The following is a 21,985-nucleotide window of genomic DNA, read 5'->3' on the forward strand; positions in this document are numbered from 1 at the left end:
AGAAAGAAAGGAGATAGGGCTGATAGAAAGACATCATCTTTGGCTCATTTATATAACAAGTGACAACCAATGTCGCTCAAATTTTCTTGCCTCTAGACCTGCACCATCCACTCATATCCACATATCATTCTTCCTGGAAACTGCCACGGAACACGCAGACCTCCATATCCACTTTTGTCAGTAGGGACACCCACTTTTGAAAAGCCACGGACCCCTTGCAATGAAGCTGCAGACATACCATTTAACTCAACCTGCCTGGAAAGGGAAAGTAAACGTTTTCTTCCCAATTTTTGCTAGGGAAATCCAGGCACATAAATGTATTCAGTAGCTCAATGATTTAAATTTCAGGGCTTGTGTGTGTGTGTGTTATTGGAAAAGCATTTGAGGCTGGCTGTCATGATTCATGCCTGTAATCCCAACACTTTGGAGGCTGAGGCAGGAGGCTAACTTGAGGCCAGGAGTTCCAGACCAGGCTGGACAACTCCACCTCTACAAAAAAATAAAATAAAATAATAAGCCCTGCATGGTGGTGCACACCTGTAGTTGTAGCTACTTAGGAGGCTGAGGTGGGAGGGTTGCTCGAGCCCAGGAATTCAAGGCTACAGAGAGCTATGATCACACCACCAGGCCTGGGCAATAGAGTGAAATTCCATCCCTAAAAAATAATGCATTTGAGAATTTTAGCGAATCTAAGTACATTTGGAGTCTGCTAATATTACTGTATGTGGGATTTTGGTGGGACCATCCCTAAGGATTTAGTAATAAAATGTCCCTTTATATTGTTGAGAATTTTAAATAATTCTTTAAAGCAGTTATGTTCTGGTAAATATTTAATAACTGGCTCTTGAGTGGCATGGGGCACTGATTTGCAGTGTTTGCCAATTCCTGTGGTGTAAATACTCCCACCGTGGCTGATTTCAAGGTACAGATGTGATACCACTAAATGTGAAGCTGAGAAGAGATGCATGCAATTGGCTCTGAGTCATGCAGTTGATACCTGCCAGCACCAGCACATCATGACTTCAAGCTGTCCTAGATGTGCCCTGTCTGAACTTCTGACCTACCAAAACCATGAGAGATGATAAGTGATTATCATTGTTTTAAGCTGCTAAGTTTTGGAGTAATTTATTGCAGGGCAATAGATAATACAGCGATGACATAGCCTTTTCTCATTCTTTTTCACAGCTGTATAGTATTCCAGCTATGAAATGGAATACTACACAGCTGTGAAAAAGAATGAGAAAGGGACATATACCTATTATAGCAATTTGACCTCACCCAATGGTGAGAGTTCATTATGTAACCATATCGGACCAATCTGGTTCAACTTTTATGTAACAAAGTTGTGAGTTGTCTTTCAGTTGCCATGGACCCCAAGTTGCAAGTTATATAATCAGAACATGTCCAGATGAGCTAAAAAGTCAACCACAGGTGGAACGTAAGTGCTCAGACTAAGGAGCAGAACTGAATTAAGAAACAGATGTCACATGGAAATGATCCAGTATCCAATCAGCTCAAGCCCTGGCATCACACCATCACAAGAGCCAATCAGATCATGCCTCATTACCCTGTGACTATAAAACCTGCCCCAACTCCCAGTTCAAAGAGACAGATTTGAGTGTTTCCTCCCATTTTCTTGCCAGTTGGCTCACATTAAACCTTTCTCACTGCAAGACCATGGTGCTTTGCTGGTTGATGTTCCATTGTATACAGAGAAGTAGATCCAGTTTGGTTTGTAACAGTTACATATGAGGTTTTGACTCTGCATCTCATGCTGTTGGAGCTTTTTAAATTTATTATTATTATTATCATTATCATTATTATTATTATTATTATTAATGCAGGGTCTTGCTCTGTTGCCCAGGCTGGAGTGCAGCGGTACAATCATACCTCACAGCAACCTTGATCACCTGGGCTGAAGTGAACCTCTTACCCATCTCTTGAATAGCTGGGACTGTAGCCATGTGCCACCATGCTGGGCTAATTTTTTAAAAATTTTTTGTAGAGATGGGCTCTCACTATGTTCCCCCATCTGGCCTTGAACTCCTGGCCTCAAGCAATCCTCCTACCTCGGCCTCCCAAAGCACTGGAATCATAGGCATGAGCCACTGAGCCCTGCCTCTTTGATTTCTGAACTATGAATATGAATATTTTGCCTATTGAAAAAAGTCAAATGAAGTAAAGGTATAAATAGAACAGGTCTCACACTGCACAAAGGATGTGGAGAAATTACAACTTTCATACTCTGCTAGTGGGAATGCAAAATGGTGCAGACACTGTGCAGAACAGTCTGACGGTTCCTCAGGAAAGTTAAACATAGAATTGCCACCTGACATAGCAATTCCACTCTTCTGCTGCAACCCAAAATAATTGAAGGCTGGTACTCAGATAAGTGTACGTGAATGTTCATAGCAGCATGGTTCACAATAGCCAAAAGGTGGAAATGACCCAAGTGTCTGTCCACCCATGGACGAATGGATAAACACAACGTGATCGATTCATGCAACAGAATATTATTCAGCCATAGCAAGGAACGAAGCCCTGGCACGTGCTGCAATGTGGATGAACCTTGAGAACATTATGTGGGTTGAAAGAAGCCACATACAGCTGGGCGCGCAGCGGCTCACACCTGTAATCCCAGCACTTTGGGAGGCCAAGGCAGGTAGATCACGAGGTCAGGAGATCGAGACCATCCTGGCTAACACGGTGAAACCCCGTCTCTACTAAAAATACAAAAAAAAAAACTAGCCGGGCGATGTGGCGGGCGCCTGTAGTCCCAGCTACTCGGGAGGCTGAGGCAGGAGAATGGCGTAAACCCAGGAGGCGGAACTTGCAGTGAGCTGAGATCTGGCCACCGCACTCCAGCCTGGGCGACAGAGCGAGACTCCGTCTCAAAAAATAAATAAATAAATAAGATAGTACAGGCCAGCGTGGTAGCTCATGCCTGTAATCTCAGCACTTTGGGAGGCTGAGGCGGGTGGATCACTTGAGGTGAGGAGTTTGAGATCAGCCTGGCCAACATGGTGAAACCCTGTCTCTACTAAAAACACAAAAATTAGCCAGGTGTGGTGGTGCATGCCTGTAACCCCAGCTACTTGGGAGGCTGAGACAGGAGAATCGCTTGTACCTGGGAGGTAGAGGTTGCAGTGAGCCGCGATCATACCATTGCACTCTAGCCTGGGCTACATTAGTCTAAAAAAAAATAAAAAAACAAAAAATAAATAAAAAATAAAGAAATAAGATAGTAAACAAAAGAGGGGTGTTGAAATTCCTCCTGTGACTAATCCATTGGATATGTGAATAACTTTTTTTTTTGAGACAGAGTCTCACTCTGTTGCCCAGACTGGGATGCAGTGGTTAGATCTTGGCTTACTGGAGCCTCTGCCTCTCAGGTTCAAGCGATTTTTCTGCCTCAACCTCCTCCCGAGTAGCTGGGATTACAGGCACTTGCCACCACGCCCAACTAATTTATTGTATTTTTAGTAGAGACGAGGCTTCACCATGTTGGCCAGGCTGCTCTTGAACTCCTGACTTTAAGTGATCCAACCGCCTCTGCCTCCCAAAGCGCTGGGATGACAGGCGTGAGCCACCACACCTGGCTCTATTTTTATTTTTAATATGGCAAAATACGTATAACACTAAACTTACTACCTTAACCATTTTTAAGTGTACAGTGGTAAATTTTATGTAATTTTTTTTTTTTTTTTTTTTTTTTGGCGGAGTCTCGCTCTGTCACCCAGGCTGGAGTGCAGTGGCCGGATCTCAGCTCACTGCAAGCTCCGCCTCCCGGGTTCACGCCATTCTCCTGCCTCAGCCTCCCGAGTAGCTGGGACTACAGGCGCCCGCTACCTCGCCCAGCTAGATTTTTGTATTTTTTTTAGTAGAGACGGGGTTTCACTGTGTTAGCCAGGATGGTCTTGATCTCCTGACCTCGTGATCCGCCCGTCTCGGCCTCCCAAAGTGCTGGGATTACAGGCTTGAGCCACCGCGCCCGGCCAATTTTATGTAATTTTAAGTTATTAAAATTTTAATTTAAATACTCACATAGACTTGTGGCTACCATATTGGACAGGGTCAATTTTCAGTTTTTTCCTTGAGTAAGTTATCTTGTCCTTGCATAATTCATCACTCTTTTATCAGCTGGACTTTGAGACTTAGAAACGACGAAATTTTCTTGCTGCTGTATTTCAATGAGGGGTATAATATTTGATTACATTATGTTGTTAGGGCTGGGCCTGGTGGCTCACGCCTGTAACCCCAGCAGTTTGGGAGGCTGAGACGGGTGGATCACCTGAGGTCAGGAGTTCGAGGCCAGCCTGGCCAACATAGTGAAACCCCGTCTCTACTAAAAATACAAAAATTAGCCTGGTGTGGTGGCGGGCGCCTGTAATCCCTGCTACTCGGGAGGCTGAGGCAGGAGAATCGCTTGAGCCCTGGAGGCAAAGGTTGCAGTGAGTCATGATGGCACCATTGCACTCCAGCCTGGGCAACAGAGCGAGACTCTGTCTCAAAAAATAAATAAAATATAAAATAAAATAAAATGTTGTTAGAACAAGCAGCACAACTGGCATAAATAGGTTTGGGAACACACAGCTTGCGCTCAGTGAGCACACGGCAAGCCTGGTATGGAAGTGGATGCATGTGCATTTCAGAGCAGCCCTGCAAGGGTTCCGTACGAACCAGGAACCTTGCATGTTCTTTGGGGGATAGACCTTGGGTTAATGGATGAGTTGGTTAATTGGGTGTCTTGGAGGTTGGCTGAGAGCGCCCACTGTTCTCGACTCTTAAGACAAGATGGCACATGAGGTGAAAGCAGGTGCCCCAGTGGAGGATCCTAGAGCCAGCCAAGTAAGTGAGGAACCAACCGCCCCCTTGCCCAGAGAGGTACTGGTGGAGGACACACAGGTGACTTACACTGCCAGGTGAGTCCCCCCTTCCCCATTTCTGGTGTGAACACCTGGATTCTTTTACAGTGTTCCCCTCGGCTTGAGTTCACTTTGCCCTTGGCTCTGGGGGAGAGGGAGTCTCCTGGGGTCTGCTGGATTAGAAGAGATGAATTTTGCCCAATGAATGCTTCTCTTTCTACAGCTGTTGCCTTTCTGCGATGCCCTTTCTATCTTCAGTCCTTTCTCCATTGAAATGTGAGCCATGGCCTGGAATGAACTTCATCCCTCTGTGTGGAGGAAGTGTCCTCAACTGCCCAGACAGGCTCAGCTTCGGGTCGGTGTAGGAAGAACGCCTGGAAGGGAGTGGGGAGTCGAGCTCAAAGACTAACAGCCAAGACTCTGGGGGAGTGGTCAGCTCAGAGTCCTCAGGGAAGCGGGTGTGGGATGAGAGTACATGTCACTATCTTACCTGGGGCAGGTGGAATAAAGGTAAGAGAAGGCAAGTGGAGGATTTCAGTGACATACAATGCCTGCCTTTGTTGCAGAGAGCTTATTGGGAAGCGGATCAGAGGAACTGAGCTTGCAAAAGGTTTGTTTAGAGGGATGGATACTGATGGAAGGGAAAGAGAAGGGAAGGGAAAGAAACAGGATGGGGGGGGGAGAGGGGGAGAGAGAGAGAGAGAGAGAGAGAGAAAGAGAGAGAGAGAGAGAGAGAGAGGTCCAGCTGCCCCCAGCTCTGTAGCTGGGATGGCCCCTGAGTTGTCCTGATTTGGGGAGAGGGGCCTGAGATTTTAGGTCTCCACGCAGATGTTGGTGGCCCAGGGAAGGGAACAAGACCCTGGGTGCTATTCGGCAGACGCTGACCTGAAGGGGTGGACAGCAGAGGTCTGCTTCGGGTAGCATTCCCAGAAGCTGGGGCACATGTCTTTCATCGCTGAAAAGACCTGGGTAGCACAGCAGTGTCCTCCTCATCCTTGCTGAAACTTGTCTGGGATAGCTATGGACAGACTTCCTCTAAGCAGATTTACTTTTCCGTGGTGACAGGGTGTGTGTGTGTGTATGTGATTATGTGTCTCTATGAAGGTGTGAGTGCATATGTGTGTGTCATACTGTATGTGACTGTGTATGCCTGCATGTGATTATGTGCACGTGTGTGATTGTGTCTCTATATGAAGGTGTATGTGAGTGTATACGTGTGTGTGTCATACTGTATGTAACTGAGTGTGTATGTGTGTATGCGTGTAATTATGTGCACGTGTGTAAGTGTGTGTCATACTGTGTATGTGTATATAACTGTGTCTGTTCGAGTGTGTGTGAATGTGTGGTGACTGTACGTGCAGCTGTGTGTCAGCACGAGGGTGTGTGTGCATAACTTTGGGATGATATGCGTGTGTCTGAGTGTATGTAGGAGAGTGTATATGAATGCATATGTGTGTCATAAGGTATGTGTGTATGAGGGTTTGTGTGAGTCTGAGCAAGTGTGTGCATATGTATGTGTGTGAGTGTATGAGTGTGTGTAATTGTGTCTGCATGAGGCTGTGTGACTATGCGTGTCCATATATGTGTGTGTGGGAATGCATATATGTAATTGTGTGTCTGCATGAGGGCCTGAGCATTGTGACTGTGTGACCATCACACATTGTGTGTCTGACAGTGTACATATGTATGAAATTGGATGTCTCTATAATGAGGCATGTGTGTGATGGCATATGTGCATGGCTATGTGGATGAGTGTACATGCATGTAATCGTGTCTGTAGGCGAGTGCATGTGACTGTGTGTGTGCACATGTGTGTGTGTGCCTGCCTGCCGGTTTGTGGCTGTATGAAGGCATTTGAATTGTGCAAACAGGTGTGATTATGGGAGCATGTTGTGAGTTTGAGTGTGTGTATGTGAGTGTGCTTGTGACTGTGCCCATGGGAAGGTGTGTTTGAGTGTGTGTGAGTACCTGTGCATGTGAGAGTGTCTGAGCAAGCGAGCGTGTGTGCAACTTGCATAAATCTGTCTGGCACCAGCAAAGTGGCTCAACCATTATTAGAGACAGAGGTCCCTTCCCTCCTATTGGGGACCTCCTATCAAGAGGTCCCTTGACCTGCTCCCTCCCCTCCAGCTTCACCCCTGTCCAAGGAGGCTGCTTCTGATCCCAGGATTCTACTGGGCGGGGGGTTGGGGAAGGGCGTCACCTCCTTTCCTTTACAGGCATGACCAGGCGTGGCCCCCACCACTTATGCCCACTTCCCACAGGGCAGGACGTAGCCACCCGGACACGCCATGCAGTCAGGGAGTCTGGGAAACATTCTCTTTAGGTGAGGGCTCTGGGGAAGAAGGGCTGGATGGACATTGGTGGACACTGGCTCTCCTAGCAGAGCTGCCCAGGTGCTCTGCAGAGTGGATATTTGTGAAACATTCAAAAGGCCCCGGTGACCAGGCCCGGTGGCTCACACCTGTAATCCCTGAGCCGTGAGAGGCCAAGGCGGACAGATCACGAGGTCAGGAGTTCAAGACCAGCCTGGCCAACATGGCGAAACCCCGTCTCTACTAAAAATACGAAAGATTAGCCGGGTATGGTGGCGGGCGCCTGTAATCCCAGCTACTCGAGAGGCTGAGGCAGGAGAATCGCTTGAACCCGGGAGGCGGAGGTTGCAGTGAGCTGAGATCGCGCCATTGCACTCCAGCCTGGGTGACAGGGCAAGACTGAGTCTCAAAAAAAGAAAGAAAAGAAAGAAACCACTCCCAGACTCCCTGCCTGGGTGGGATCCTCTGATCAAGCCCTCAACACGCCTTGGGGCTTCTCTTCACAATAAGTTTGCATTTGTTTGTGTGACTCTAGGCCTCCCCTTATCTTCTTAAACAGGCCTCATCTGGTTTTGTTCATCTTTTTTTTTTTTTTTTGAGATGGAGTCTTGCTCTGTCGCCCAGGCTGGAGTGCAGTGGCATGATCTGGGCTCACTGCAAGCTCCGCCTCCCGGGTTCACACCATTCTCCTGCCTCAGCCTCCCGAGTAGCTGGGGCAACAGGCGCCTGCCACCACACCCGGCTAATTTTTTGTATTTTTAGTAGAGACGGGGTTTCACTGTGTTAGCCAGGATGGTCTCGATCTCCTGACCTCGTGATCCGCCCGCCTCGGCCTCCCAAAGTGCTGGGATTACAGGCGTGAGCCACCGCGCCTGGCCTGGTTTTGTTCATCTTTATGTCTCCAGCATCCAGCACAATCCCTGGCATTACGGTCATGGCTCCATAAAAATGTCATGAACACACACAGAAGTGCGTGCGTGCACGAATCAATTAACAATGCATGAAAAAGCAATCTCCCCATCCTGGAAGCAGCTTCCCCTAGGGTGGGGGTGGTGTGTGGAGGCAGGGACAGCCAGTGATGTCACAAGAGGTGGCTGGGATGGAAGGTTCTGGAAGGTTGAACGGGGTAGAAGGCCTGTTGTGGAGGGAAACCACCCAACCTCCTGCCTGCCACCACCACCATCATCCTGGCTGGACGGAGAGGGTGACGGGGGCTGGGAAGGGGCAGCTCATGTTCAGGTTTCCAGGAGGGGCTACCTGTTTACTGTCTTTGCAGGAAGAAGAAAACACCTGAGTGACCAGATGTCCCAGCTCCAGGTGCCTTGCCAGATGGCCAGAACCACACCTCTTGAAGAGTGACAGGTGCCAGTGGTATGGGAGAAGGGCACGTGTTTTCTTTTTTTTTTTTTTTGAGACAGGGTCTCACTCTTTCTCCCAGGCTATAGTGCAGTGGCATGATCTCAGCTCACTGCAACCTCTGCCTCCCAGGCTCCAGCGATCCTCCCACCTCAACCTCCCAAGTAGCTGGGATTACAGGCGCCCGCCACCACGTCCAGCTAATTTTTTTTTTTTTTTTTTTAGACTGAGTCTCACTCTGGCGTGATCTCGGCTCACTGCAAGCTCCACCTCCTGGGTTCACGCCAGTCTCCTGTCTCAGCCTCCCGAGTAGCTGGGACTACAGTCACCCACCACCACGCCCAGCTAAATTTTTTGTATTTTTTTTAGTAGAGACGGGCTTTCACCGTGTTAGCCAGGATGGTCTCGACCTCCGATCTCGTGATCCGCCCACCTCAGCCTCCCAAAGCGCTGGGATTACGGCGTGAGCCACCGCACCCAAACCCTACATGGCCTTTTAAAATTGCAAAACGTATAATGCGCGTAAAATAACACAAAACATACCTGCACGATTTAATGAATAACAATAAATATCTGTGTGCCCTTTTCACTTTGTGAAATCGAATATTACTAGTAACTTACAAGTCCTCTGTGGAGAAGTCCTGAGCTCAAGTGCTCCACCTGCCTCGGCCTCCCAAAATGCTGGGCTCAGAGGCATGAGCCACCGCGCCCAGGCTGCATGCATTTTTGCATATCTGCTGGGGGTGAAATGATTGTGTGATTTTTTAACGTGCAGTTCCCTGATGACCAAAGCTCCTGAGCATCTTGTCCAGGATTTATAGCCCATCCAGGCTCCTCTTTTGTGACCTGCCTGCTTACATTTTTCGTCACAAAACACTGGGTTGTTTACTTTTGTCTTTTAAATCCAGAGTTCTTGTCATACTCTGGATACTAATTTTATTTGCCCGTTTTGCATTACTATAAAGTAATACCTGAAGATGGGTAATTTATAAAGAAAAGAGGGGCCTGGTGCGGTGGTTCACGCCTGCAAATCCCAGCACTTTGGGAGGCCGATGTGGGGGGATTGCTGGAGGTCAGGAGTTCAAGACCAGCCTGGGTAATATGGCGAGGCCCCCAGTTCTACAAAAATAAAAATAAAAATAAATTAGCCAGGCATGGTGGCATGCACCTGTAGTCCCAGCTATCTGAGGGGAAGAGAGTTCCAGGCAGAGGGCTGGTGTAAGAACCACGTGCATGTTAGAGGGCTTCATTCACCAAAGCGTTTACTCAAGTTGTTGCCTGCTGGGTTCCTGCGCTCACTGATAGAAACATTTACAGTCCATAAAACATTACTGCAAATCTAGAATTCAGAACAACTGCTTGATTCTTGTATCGAGTCCACTCTTTATCATGAACAAAATCGCACAATTTTCCTCCCTGAAAGCCACTGGAAAAATCAGTTTCAATAAATATCGACCAATAATTTGGCCTCCACTTCCCCCAGGGGACAAAGTTGACCATATCTGGGGACATTTTTGATTGAAATAAATTGATATTTAGAATTTGTGATTTTAGGCCAGGCACAGTGGCTGACACCTGTAACCCCAGCACTTTGGGAGGCTGAAGCCGGTGGATCACCTGAGGTTGGGAGTTTGAGACAAGCCTGACCAACACAGAGAAACTCTGTCTCTACTAAAAATACAAAATTAGCCAGGCATAGGCCAAGCGCGGTGGCTCACGCCTGTAATCCCAGCACTTTGGGAGGCCGAGGTGGGCGGATCACGAGGTCAGGAGATGGAGACCATCCTGGCTAACACGGTGAAACCCCGTCTCTACGAAAAATACAAAAAAATTAGCCGGGCGTGGTGGCGGGTGCCTGTAGTCCCAGCTACTCAGGAGGCTGAGGCAGGAGAATGGTGTGAACCCGGGAGGCGGAGCTTGCAGTGAGCGGAGATCACGCCACTGTACTCCAGCCTGGGCAACAGAGCGAGACTCCATCTCAAAAAAAAAAAAAAAAAATCAGCTGGGTATAGTGGCCTGTAATCCCTGCTACTCGGGAGGCTGAGACACAAGAATTGCTTGAATCCAGGAGGTGGAGGCTGCAGTGAGCCAAGATTGCGCCACTGCACTCTAGCCTAGGCAACAAAACAAAACCCCATGTGATCTTAAGTCTGATTACTGATAAACGTTTTCTAAAGAGATGGCATTGATTTTTTCACAATGAATGAGAGCACCTGTTTTCCCACATTTTCATAATAGGAAATATTGTCACCTTTTTTGATCTTACTTAACCTGAGAGGTGAAAACTGCATCATATTTTCTATTGTATTTCTCATAGGACTGAGTTTGAGCATGTTTTCTTCTTTTTAAAAGTCATTTTTTAGTTTCAGATAATTATCTGTTCATGTCCTTTGCCCACTTTCCCTTTGGGTTTTGGTCTTTTTCTGACTAACTCCTCAGGGTTCTTTACATATGAAGGAAATCAAGCTTTTATACTTTGGATGTATTGTCCATATCTTTCCCTAATTTGTAGATCTCTTGATTTTTGTTTATGGTATTCTTTGCTATGTGGAAAATTTAAAAATTTTATGTAGCAAGATTTATTCTGTTTCTCCTTTAGGCCCTTTGAGTTTTCATATTAATACTACCTTTAAGAGAAGGTAAATGTGTGGTCCCATAAGAGTTTCTTTCCCTTGGGAGGCTTGAAAATGTTTTCTCACCCACAGAGTTGTGTATAGGCCCACACTTTTTCTATAAACTCACAGATTGAATACCCTCTGGGTTTTACAAATGCTGTAGTATCTGGCATGCCCGCCACTCTCCTCTCCTCCCAGGCCCAGGACAGGCATGACCAATGGATCCCAGGATGCTAGGCAGACATGACTAGTGGATGGAGGAGTTGGCCTCATACCTACAGCCCCTTTACCAATCCTGTTCAACTCCTGCTTTTTTGCCTTGCAGTACTGTGAAGCATGGTTTCTGCACACCTTGAATGATTGGAACCCCAAAGACTCAAGAAGGAGCTAAAGATCTTGAAGTAGACATGAATAAAACACAAGGTATATTGCACTAAAGAGTGCATGGGAGAGAGACAGGCGCGTTGATTCCACAAAGGCTCTTGGCAGAGGAGTCTGGATCTAGAAAGATGTAGCCGTTCCTTGACTGACCCTGCTGACCCCCACCCTCCACCCGTTTTTTTGAGACAGTGTCTTGCTCTGTCATGCAGGCCGGAGTGCAGTGGTGCCATCATAGCTCACTGCAGCCTTGACCTCACAGGCTCAAGTGATCCTCCTGCCTCAGCCCTCCAAGTAGCTGGGACTACAGGTGCACACCACCATGCCCAGCTCTGTATTTTTTTTGAAGAGACAGGGTTTTGCTTTGCTCCCCAGGCTGGTCTTGAACTCCTGGGCTCTAGCAATCCTCCCACCTTGGCCTCCCAAAGTGCTGGAATTACAGGTGTGGGCCACTATGCCCAGCCTGGGGCCTATTTTCTACTCTCGATAAGGTGTTGAGGTAGCAGGGCAAGTGGTTCACTTAATTCAGAGCTCTGCTCTACTGGTCATGTGACACTGGGCAGGTCACTTGCTCTTTGGAGGCCTCATTTGCATATCTGAATGATGGGGGCATTGATAATAGCACCTGCTTGTCAGGATGGTGAGCCCAAGTGGATAAAGTACCCAGGAACCATCCATGTGGATATGGCACAGATATGATCATAGTGACTTATTAACATTAGGCTATAGGCCAGGCGCGGTGGCTCACGCCTGTAATCCCAGCACTTTGGGAGGCTGAGGCAGGCGGATCACGAGGTCAGGAGATCGAGACCATCCTGGCTAACACGGTGAAACCCTGTCTCTACTAAAAATACAAGAAGATTAGCCAGGTGTGGTGGCGGGCGCCTGTAGTCCCAGCTACTCGGGAGGCTGAGGCAGGAGAATGGTGTGAACCCGGGAGGCGGAGCTTGCAGTGAGCCAAGATCGCGCCACTGCACGCCAGCCTGGGTGACAGAGCGAGACTCCGTCTCAAAAAAAAAAAAAACAAACATTAGGCTGTAATCATTTTACTGCCAGAGCTAAAGTCAAGGGACATGGTGACATCATAGACAGCTTTGATACCAGTGGGCTGGGGGAGGTCCTCAAATGCCAGTGGGACCTCGAACCCAGCCATTGTCCAAGCTCTTGACACCATCGAGAGTGAATTCAAGAAACAAGTCAGAAAATAGTGAAAGTGGGCCAGGCATGGTGGCTCACGCCTGTAATCCCAGCACTTTGGGAGGCTGAGGTGAGCGGATCACGAGGTCAGGAGTTCGAGGCCATCCTGGGTAACACAGTGAAACCCCGTCTCTACTAAAAAATACAAAAAATTAGCAGAGTATGGTGGTGGGTGCCTGTAGTCCCAGCTACTTGGGAGGCTGAGACAGGAGAATGGCGTGAACCCAGGAGGCGGAGCTTGCAGTGAGCCAAGATCACATCACTGCACTCCAGCCTGGGCCACAGAGTGAGACTACGTTTAAAAAAAAAAAAAAAAAAAAACTGAAAGTACTGAGGTTTATGGCAAATAAAAGTACTTGCATTGCAAAATGCACATTCAAGGAGAGGGAGTGCGGGAGTACTCGAAAGATAGCGTCATGCACAAAAGGAGTTTGGGGACCTTTATGGGTCCAAGGGGTGGAATATTCATCTAAATCCCTAGAAAACTGGCTGAGCACAGTGGTTCACAACTGTAATCTCAGCACTTTGGGAAGCTGAGGTGGGCAGATTGCTTGAGGCCAGAAATTCGAGACCAGCCTGGACAACATGACAAAACCCTGCCTCTTAAAACTACAAAAATTAGCCAGGTGTGGTGGCACATGCCTGGAATGTAGTGAGTCTCAACTCACTGCAACCTCTGCCTCCCAAGCTCAAGTGATTCTCGTGCCTTGGCCACCCAAGTAGCTGGCATTACAGGCATGCACCACCATGCCTGGCTAATTTTTTTTTAACAAAGTGCCCCAAACTGAGTGTCTGAAACAACAGAAACGTATTGTCTCACAATTCTAGAGGCCAGATTTCTGAGATGAAGGTGTGGGTAGTGAGGTTGCAGTGAGCCAAGATCGCACTACTGCATTCCAGCCTGGGCAACAGAGTGAGACTCCGTCTCAAAAAATAATAATAATAGGCCAGGCATGGTGGTTCACGCTTGTAATCCCAGCACTTCGGGAGGCCAAGGCGGGCGGATTGCCTGAAGTCGGGAGTTCGGGACCAGCCTGACCAACATGAAGAAACTCTGTCTCTACTAAAAATACAAAAGTAGCTAGGCGTGGTGGTGCATGCCTCTAATCCCAGCTACTTGGGAGGCTGAAGCAGAATTGTTTGAACCCAGGAGGCAGAGGTTGCAGTGAGCCGAGCCTGGCCAAGAACAGCAAAACTTCATCTCAAAAACAAAAACAAAACAAAATAATAATAAAAAAAATAAGATGGAGCCAGGTGCGGTGGCTCATGACTGTAATCCCAGCACTTTGAGAAACTGAGAGAGGATTGTTTGAGCCCAGGAGTTTGAGATCAGCCTCAGAAACACAGTAGAACCCCATCTCTACAAAACATTAAAAAATAAAATTATCTAGGCATGGTGGTGTTCACCTGTAGTCCCAGTTATTTGGAAGGCTGAGGTGGGAGGATGGTTTGAGCCTAGGAGGTCGAGGTTGCAGTGAGCTGTGATTGTGCCAGTGCACTCCAGCCTGCTGACAGAGTAAGACTGTGTCTCCAGAAAAAAAAAGAAAAGAAAAGAAAAGAAAAGAAAAAACAAACAAAAAAACAAAAAACAATGGACAGAACAAAAATAGCAGGACAGATGTGTGATAATATATACTAAAATGCTAGCAGTTGTAGAATCTAGGTGTTGGGTAAGAAAGTGCTTGGTATACAATCCTTTGGACTTATTAAAATTTTTTTTGGGGGGGGAATGAAAAAATAAATAAAGAGAAAGGAAGCTTGTCTTGCCAGTGTTGACCACATAACTTCACCCTAAAAGGGGATTAATTCAACTCTCAGCACCTTAGGTCCAAAAAGACACCAACCGCCCCCTATCCAAAGTTGTTAAATAAATTAAAACATTTGCCACCCAACTCTGGTAACTATTTGCAGTTACTCCCAGGCTGTGGACCACCTGTCGAGATGGAGAAGTCCTTCTGAGGCTATCCAAACATGGACCGGGCCATGAGACCCCGATGACCATCCCTGAATTTTTTCGAGAGTCAGTCAACCGATTTGGAATTTATCCAGCCCTTGCATCCCTGAATGGCAAAAAATGGGAAGTTCTGAATTTCGACCAGTACTACGAGGCTTGTCGGAAGGCTGCAAAATCCTTGATCAAGGTAAGATCCATTCATTCATTCTCCTTTGTTCAACCATTCATTCTGAATAGGTAATACACGTACATATATGTGGTACAAAATTCACAGGGCACCAAAAGATACAAAGGTTAATTGGTGAAAAATTTCCCTCTGATTCATGAGCCTCAGACATCTAGTTCCTCTCCAAGGAAGCAGCCACCATTGTCAGTTTTTTGTGTGTCCTTTTGAGAACTAGATTATGTATATATACATAAAATACAATTTTTATATATGCAAAATTTTACACACATAATAGCCTACTACACCCATGGTTCTGTATCTTGCATTTGTCCCTAACATACTATATCTATGTATTAGTTAGTTGCTGCTGCATAACAAATTATCCCAAAACATACTGACTTGAAATGACAAACATTTATCATCTCACAATTTCTGTGGATTGAGAATTTAGGAGCTACTTTGAAATTGGGTGGTTCTGGCTCCAGGTCTCTCATGAGGTTGCAGCCAAGTTATCAGCTGGGGCTGTCTCATCTGAAGGCTCAATCAGGGCTGGAGGCTTTACTTCCAAACTTACTTACCTAGATGGCTGGTTGTTGGCAGGAAGTCTCAGCACCTCATTCCATGGCCTTCTCCACAAAATTGCTTGAGTGTCTTCACAGCATGCTTGCCAGTCCCCCCTAGAATGAATGAAGCAAAAGAAAGAGGGAAAAAGGCTGGGGTCAGTGGCTCATGTCTGTAATCCTAGGGCTTTGGGACATTGAGGCAGGTGGATCACTGAGCCCAGGAGTTCAAGACCAGCCTGGGCAACACAGACCCCAGTCTCAACAAAAAATTTTAAAATTAGCCAGGTGCAGCGGCACATGCCTGTAGATCCAACTATCAGGAGGCTGAGGTGGGAGGATGACTTGAGCCTGGGAGGTTGAGACTGCAGTGACCTGTGATTGCACCATTGCACTCCAGCCTGGGCAACAGAGTGAGATCGTGTCTTAAAGAAAAAAAAGAGAGAGAACCATGTGTTTGGGCTGGGTTTCTTCTTGGTGGCCCCACCCTCATACTATGTCGCTGTGGCTAGTTCATCTCTCCTGAAAGATGGTCTCCATTAGGCATATTCTTAGTTCCGTGGAGTTGAAGGTCCCTCTCCTCCTCTAAATCTTGGAGACCTGACCAAGCATGGTGGCTCATGCCTGTAATCCCAGCACTTTGGGAAGCCAAGTTCGGCCGATCAAGGTCAAGAGGTCAAGAGTTTGAGACCAGCCTGGCCCACGTGGTGAAACTCCATCTATACTAAAAATACAAAAGTTAGCCAGGTGTGGTGGTGCACGCCTGTAATCCCAGCTACTCAGGAGGCTGAGGCAGGAGGATTGCTTGAACCCAGGAGGCAGAGGTTGCAGTGAGCCGAGATCGTGTCATTGCACTCCAGCCTGGGTGAAACTCTGTCTCAGAAAACAAACAAACAAAAACAAAACTTGGAGACCAAAGTAAAAACAAAACCAAAAAGAAAAACAAACAAAACTACCTGCAGCCCCAAGTAGAAATTAATCAGTGTAATTATTATTAATAGGCATTAATAAAAACACACTCTGTCCACAATAAAGCCAGCCTTTTGGTCACTGAAACACTTGGCATCTCATCCTGAGGCACCAGCAGGCAAATGGTTCCTTTTCCCCCAAGAACAGCAGATCATTGCCAGCCGTGATCCCGTATGACTAAAAGAGCCGACGATGTTGGTTGGCAGTACCCAGAACAAAGAGAGAGTTTTCCCCTAAGGATGCTTACTTTTGTTCCTGAGTTTCCTGGTTTATTCTCAGCCACACTCAGGGCAAGTCTGTACCTTTACATGTGCAACTTTTTTTTTTTTTTTTTTGAGATAGAGTCTCACTCTGTTGCCCAGGCTGGAGTGCAGCGGTGTGATCTTGGCTCACTGGAGCCTCCGCCTCCAGGTTCAAGCAATTCTCCTGCCTCAGCTTCCCAAGTAGTTGGGACTACAGATGCGTACCGCCACACCTGGCTAATTTTTTGTATTTTTAATAGGACGGGGTTTCACCATGTCGGCCAGGCTGGTCTCGAACTCCTGACCTAAGAGATCCACCCGCCTCAGCCTCCCGAAGTGCTGGGATTACAGGTGTGAACCACCACACCCAGCCCTACAAAAATAAATTTTTTTAAAATTAGACTCCATGGAGCAGGCCCATAGTCCCAGCTACTCGGGAGGCTGAGGTGGGAGGATTGATGGAGCCTAGAAAGTCGAAGCTGCAGTGAGCTACGATCACCCACTGCACTCCAGCCTGGGCAAAAGAGCAAGACCCTGTTTCTTTTTCTTTTTTTGGTCGTCCAGGCTGGAGTGTAATGGCACAATCTGGGTTCACTGCAACCTCTGCCTCCCGGGTTCAAGCAATTCTCCTGCCTCAGCCTCCCAAGTTGCTGGAATTACAGGCATGTGCCACCACGCCCAGCTAATTTTCTGTATTTTTAGTAGAGATGGGGTTTCACCATGTAGGCCAGGCTGGTCTCGAACTCCTGACCTCAGGTGATCCACCCGCCTCGGCTTCCCAAAGGGCTGGGATTACAGGCGTGAGCTACCATGCCCGACCTACATATGCAACTTATCACCACTATCTGATATCATTCCTTGAATACTTTCATTAAAAATAAAAATACGGCCAGGCACAGTGGCTCATGCCTGGAATCCCAGCACTTTGGGAGGCTGACGTGGGCAGATCACGAGTTCAGGAGATGGAGACCATCGTGGCTAACACGGTGAAACCCCGTCTCTACTAAAAATACAAAAAATTACCCGGGCGTGGTGGCGGGCGCCTGTAGTTCCAGCTACTCAGGAGGCTGAGGCAGGAGGATGGCGTGAACCTGGGAGGCAGAGCTTGCAGTGAGTCGAGATTGCGCCACTGCACTCCAGCCTGGGCGACAGAGCAAGACTCCGTCTCAAAAAAACCCAAAAAAACAAACAAACAAAAAACAATATTACACCTCAGATTTTAGGCTCAACGCTGTCTCCCACTCCATGTGGCTACTTTTGCTTTGTTTTGAAACAGGGTCTCACTCTGTTGCCCAGGATGGAGTGCAGTGGTACAGTCATAGCTCACTGCAGCCTCGAACTCTAGGGCTCAAGTGATCCTCCTGCCTCAGTTACCCAAGTCGCCGGGACGACAAGGGTGAACCACCATGCCTGGCGAACTTTTCTACTCTTTTGTAAAGACAGGGGTCTCACTGTGTTGCCCAGGCTGGTCTTGAACTTCCGACCTCAAGCAGTTCTCTCACCTCAGCCTCCCAAAGTGCTGGGATTACAGGTGTGAGCCACCGCGCCCAGCCTCCGTGTGACTACATTTGACTCTAACGTCACATATCCTAATGATGTAACATCTCTGTGTTCACGCTTTGTTTTTCTGGTTTTTTCCTTCCCAGCTGGGCTTGGAGCGTTTCCACGGAGTTGGCATCCTGGGGTTTAACTCTGCGGAGTGGTTTATCACTGCTGTTGGCGCCATCCTAGCTGGGTAAGGTCCTTGGCTTGGTTCACGGTGAGGATTAAGGAGCCGCTACCCTGGGCCTGGGACCCCTGGGCTTGTTCGGTGTGAGATGCAAACAGGAATTTTGGATGAACGCCCTGGTTAGCAGGCAGGATAGATACACGAACACATTATTCTGATCACAGGTCATACGCAATAACACCCATTAGACCAGCGGTGTCAGACCTCTTGGTTTTCTTCAGCTGCAGAACTTTTTGCAGACAAAATAATAATCACAGCATTTAGAGGCTTCTGATTATGTGCAGAAGCATTGTGCTCCGTGTGTACGATCCTGGAAGACCTCACGACAGCAATGTGAAGTGGGTCCTATCATCTCCTATTTACAGATGAGGGAACTGAGGCTCATACGGCCAGTGAGCAGTAGAGTCAGCACTCTGCTCTAAAAATAAAAATTTAGGCCAGGCGCGGTGGCTCAAGCCTGTAATCCCAGCACTTTGGGAGGCCGAGGCGGGCGGATCACAAGGTCAGGAGATCGAGACCACAGTGAAACCCCGTCTCTACTAAAAAAAAAATACAAAAAATTAGCCGGGCGCGGTGGCGGGCGCCTGTAGTCCTAGCTACTCAGGAGGCTGAGGCAGGAGAATGGCGTGAACCCAGGAGGCGGAGCTTGCAGTGAGCCGAGATCGCGCCACTGCACTCCAGCCTGGGCAACAGCGTGAGACTCCGTCTCAAAAAAAAAAAAAAAAAAAAAAAAAAAAAAAAATTTAAAAATCCACAAAATGGCCAGCCACGGTGGCTCATGCCTGTAATCCCAGCACTTTGGGAAGCCAAGGTGGGCAGATCACCTGAGGTCAGGAGTTAGAGACCAGCCTGGCCAACATGGCGAAATCCCATCTCTACTAAAAACAATACAAAAATTAGCTGGGTGTGGTGGTGGGTGCCTGCAATCCTTGCTACTTGGGAGGCTGAGGCAGGAGAATTGCTTTAACCCGGGAGGTGGAGGTTGCAATGAGCCAAGATCATGCCACTTCACTCCAGCCTGGGTGACAGAGCAAGACTCTGTCTCAAACAAACAAACAAACAAACAAACAAAAAATAGCTCCTAAACACACATGCACACACACAAATAAAAGAGGGAGTTCCTCTAGTTATATTACCTGGGAGTTAGGGAGGGGCTGGGGTATCCCGACATTAATCTCCCATGACACTGACTGTGTTTTGTTCATCTCTGGGGTCTGGTTTACCAGGTTACTCAGTATTTAAATAAAAGATGATAATCCAGTCCAGATGCCACCATACCACTGGGGTTTTTCTGTTTGTCTGCTTTGGGGTTTTTGTGAGACAGAGTCTCGCTCTGTCACCCAGGCTGGAATGCAGTGGTACAATCACAGCTCACTGCAGCCTTGAAGTCCTAGGCTCATGCGATCCTCCCACCTCAGCCTCCAGAGTAACTGGGACTATGAGCACACACCACCACACTTGGCTAATTTCCTTTTTTTTTTTTTTGTAGAGATGGTTTCTTGCTATGTTGCCCAGGCTCTAATCATGAAAAAAAAAAAAAAGTAAAAATAAAATATTGATTTCTTTTTGAGCTGGTAATTCTACCTTTGGGAGTGTTACTTAAAGAAGCAAAACCAAAACATGAGAATATATTTTGGCTTATGCACAAAGATCCTTCTTGGAAGTCTTATTAGTGATGGCAAAAAGTCAGGGACAACCTAAGTAAAAGTCAGGGACAACCTAAGTGTCCCACAGCTGGGGATTAAACCATGAGACGCCTTCTGGATGGGATTCTGGGTAATATTTTGAAATGATGGCTCTGAAGAGCACATTTTAAACATTTTTGATGTCAGAGGTGACAAAGCAGGTATCAAAATATTTATACACTGTATGGTTACAACTACGCTTAACATTTAAAATACCAGGCCAGGCGCGGTGGCTCACACCTGTAACCCCAGCACTGTGGGAGACGGAGGTGGGCGGATCACGAGGTCAGGAGATGGAGACCATCCTGGCTAACACGGTGAAACCCCATCTCTACTAGAAATACCAAAAAATTAGCCAGGCGTGGTGGCGGACACCTGTAGTCCCAGCTACTCAGGAGGCCAAGGCAGGAGAATGGCGTGAACTCAGGAGGCAGAGCTTGCAGTGAGCCGAGATCGCACCACTGCACTCCAGCCTGGCCGACAGAGCGAGACTCCGTCTCAAAAAAAAAAAAATAAAATAAAAATACTAATTATTAATACAGCAATTATTGCTGGTCACTCTTACCCATATGATATCATTGACTGTTCATGGTAGCCCTTTGAGGTAGGTGCCAACATGATCCCGAGTAATAATGATGGTGACGATAATCTGGGACCCATCGAGGTTAAGTGGCTTCCCCAGAATCACGCTGTGGTTGGATAAAGACCCTGAGACCTGAACTCATTTGTTCGAGTCAAGATTAATAATAACAGCAGCAATGACAACAGTAGCAGCAGCCACAGCTATGAAAAAATTGAGAGGCTGGGCACAGTGACTCATGCCTGTAATACCAGCACTTTGGGAGGCTGAGGTGGGAGGACTGCCTTAGCCCAAGAGCTCAAGACCAGCCTAGGCAACATAGCAAGATTCTGTCTCTAAAAAAAAAAAAAAAAAAGAAAAAGGTGCTTTTAAAATTAGTCAGGCATGGTGGTGTGTGCCTGTAGTCCCAACTACTTGGGAGGCAGAGGTGGGAGGATGGCTTGAGCCCAGGAAGTTGAGACTGCAGTGAATTATGATCACACCACTGCACTCCAGCCTGGGCAACAGAGTGAGACCCTGTCTGTAAAAAAAAAAAAAAAAAAAAAATAGAAAGAAAAGAAAAAGAGAGAGAGAAGGAAGGAAGGAAAGAAGGAAGGAAGGAAGGAAGGAAGGAAGGAAGGAAGGAAGGAAGGAAAAGAAATTGAGGGTAGTGACTAGAAATAAATATTAACATTAGTTATATCTCATCATCGAGACTAAGAACACCCTAATATGTTATATTCTATTTTCCAAATTTTTATGAGCATATACTACCCCATCTTACAGGGAGTTGAAATATATATATAATATATATAATATATATTCTTTCTTTCTTCCTTCCTTCCTAATAGTAATATTATATATAGTATAGATAATATTATATATATATAATATATATATTTTGCCTCACAGGGCTGTTACGAAGATTCAATAAGAGATTCAGTAAGATTCAATAAGAAGATTCAATAACCCTTAGCACAGCACTTAGCAAATAGTATGTGCTTAAGAACAGTGATGAGAGTAACCATCCCAAATAATTATAACGTGCTTCATTCCCTGACATATTAAAAGCACAACAACTAGATCAACAGAGCAGAGAGCAAGAAATAGCTCCATGCATACATGGTCACTGGTTTCCAACAAAGGCAGCAGAGTAATCCAGTGGTGATGGACCAACTGGATATTTGTATGGAAAAATAAATCAGCCCTGATCCCTACCTCACATCATATGCAAAAATTAAATTGAGATGGATTACAGACCAAATCATGCAAGTCAAATTCTAAAGCTTCTAGAAAAAGGAAAGGATGGAATGGTTTCACAACCTGGGGGTAGCGAAAGATTTCTTAGACAGGACACAGAGAGCAAAAAGCATAAGAGAAAAAGTTGCCAAATAG

The 21,985-nt window shown here is 46.8% G+C and overlaps 2 protein-coding genes across 6 annotated transcripts in view; one reads left to right on the top strand and one right to left on the bottom strand.

Annotated features, from left to right (window-relative positions):
• Window positions 1–21,985, bottom strand: part of RFX2 (regulatory factor X2) — a 205,251-nt gene that overhangs the window by 143,780 nt on the left and 39,486 nt on the right. For all 5 annotated transcript variants that reach the window (XM_074025508.1, XM_074025507.1, XM_045379387.2 and 2 more), the window contains one exon: window positions 15,425–15,523. The gene's annotated coding sequence lies outside the window, so the exon portion shown is untranslated. The remainder of the gene's footprint in view (window positions 1–15,424; window positions 15,524–21,985) is intronic.
• ACSBG2 (acyl-CoA synthetase bubblegum family member 2) overlaps window positions 8,300–21,985 on the top strand; it is a 46,001-nt gene continuing 32,315 nt past the window's right edge. Inside the window, exons 1-4 of the mRNA XM_005587686.5 lie at window positions 8,300–8,542; window positions 11,477–11,574; window positions 14,638–14,867; window positions 18,264–18,352. Of these exons, the coding sequence (XP_005587743.3) occupies window positions 11,508–11,574; window positions 14,638–14,867; window positions 18,264–18,352 (386 nt within the window). The 5' untranslated portion in view covers window positions 8,300–8,542; window positions 11,477–11,507. The remainder of the gene's footprint in view (window positions 8,543–11,476; window positions 11,575–14,637; window positions 14,868–18,263; window positions 18,353–21,985) is intronic.

This window comes from Macaca fascicularis, chromosome 19, assembly GCF_037993035.2.
Source record: "Macaca fascicularis isolate 582-1 chromosome 19, T2T-MFA8v1.1".
Taxonomy (NCBI): domain Eukaryota; kingdom Metazoa; phylum Chordata; class Mammalia; order Primates; family Cercopithecidae; genus Macaca; species Macaca fascicularis.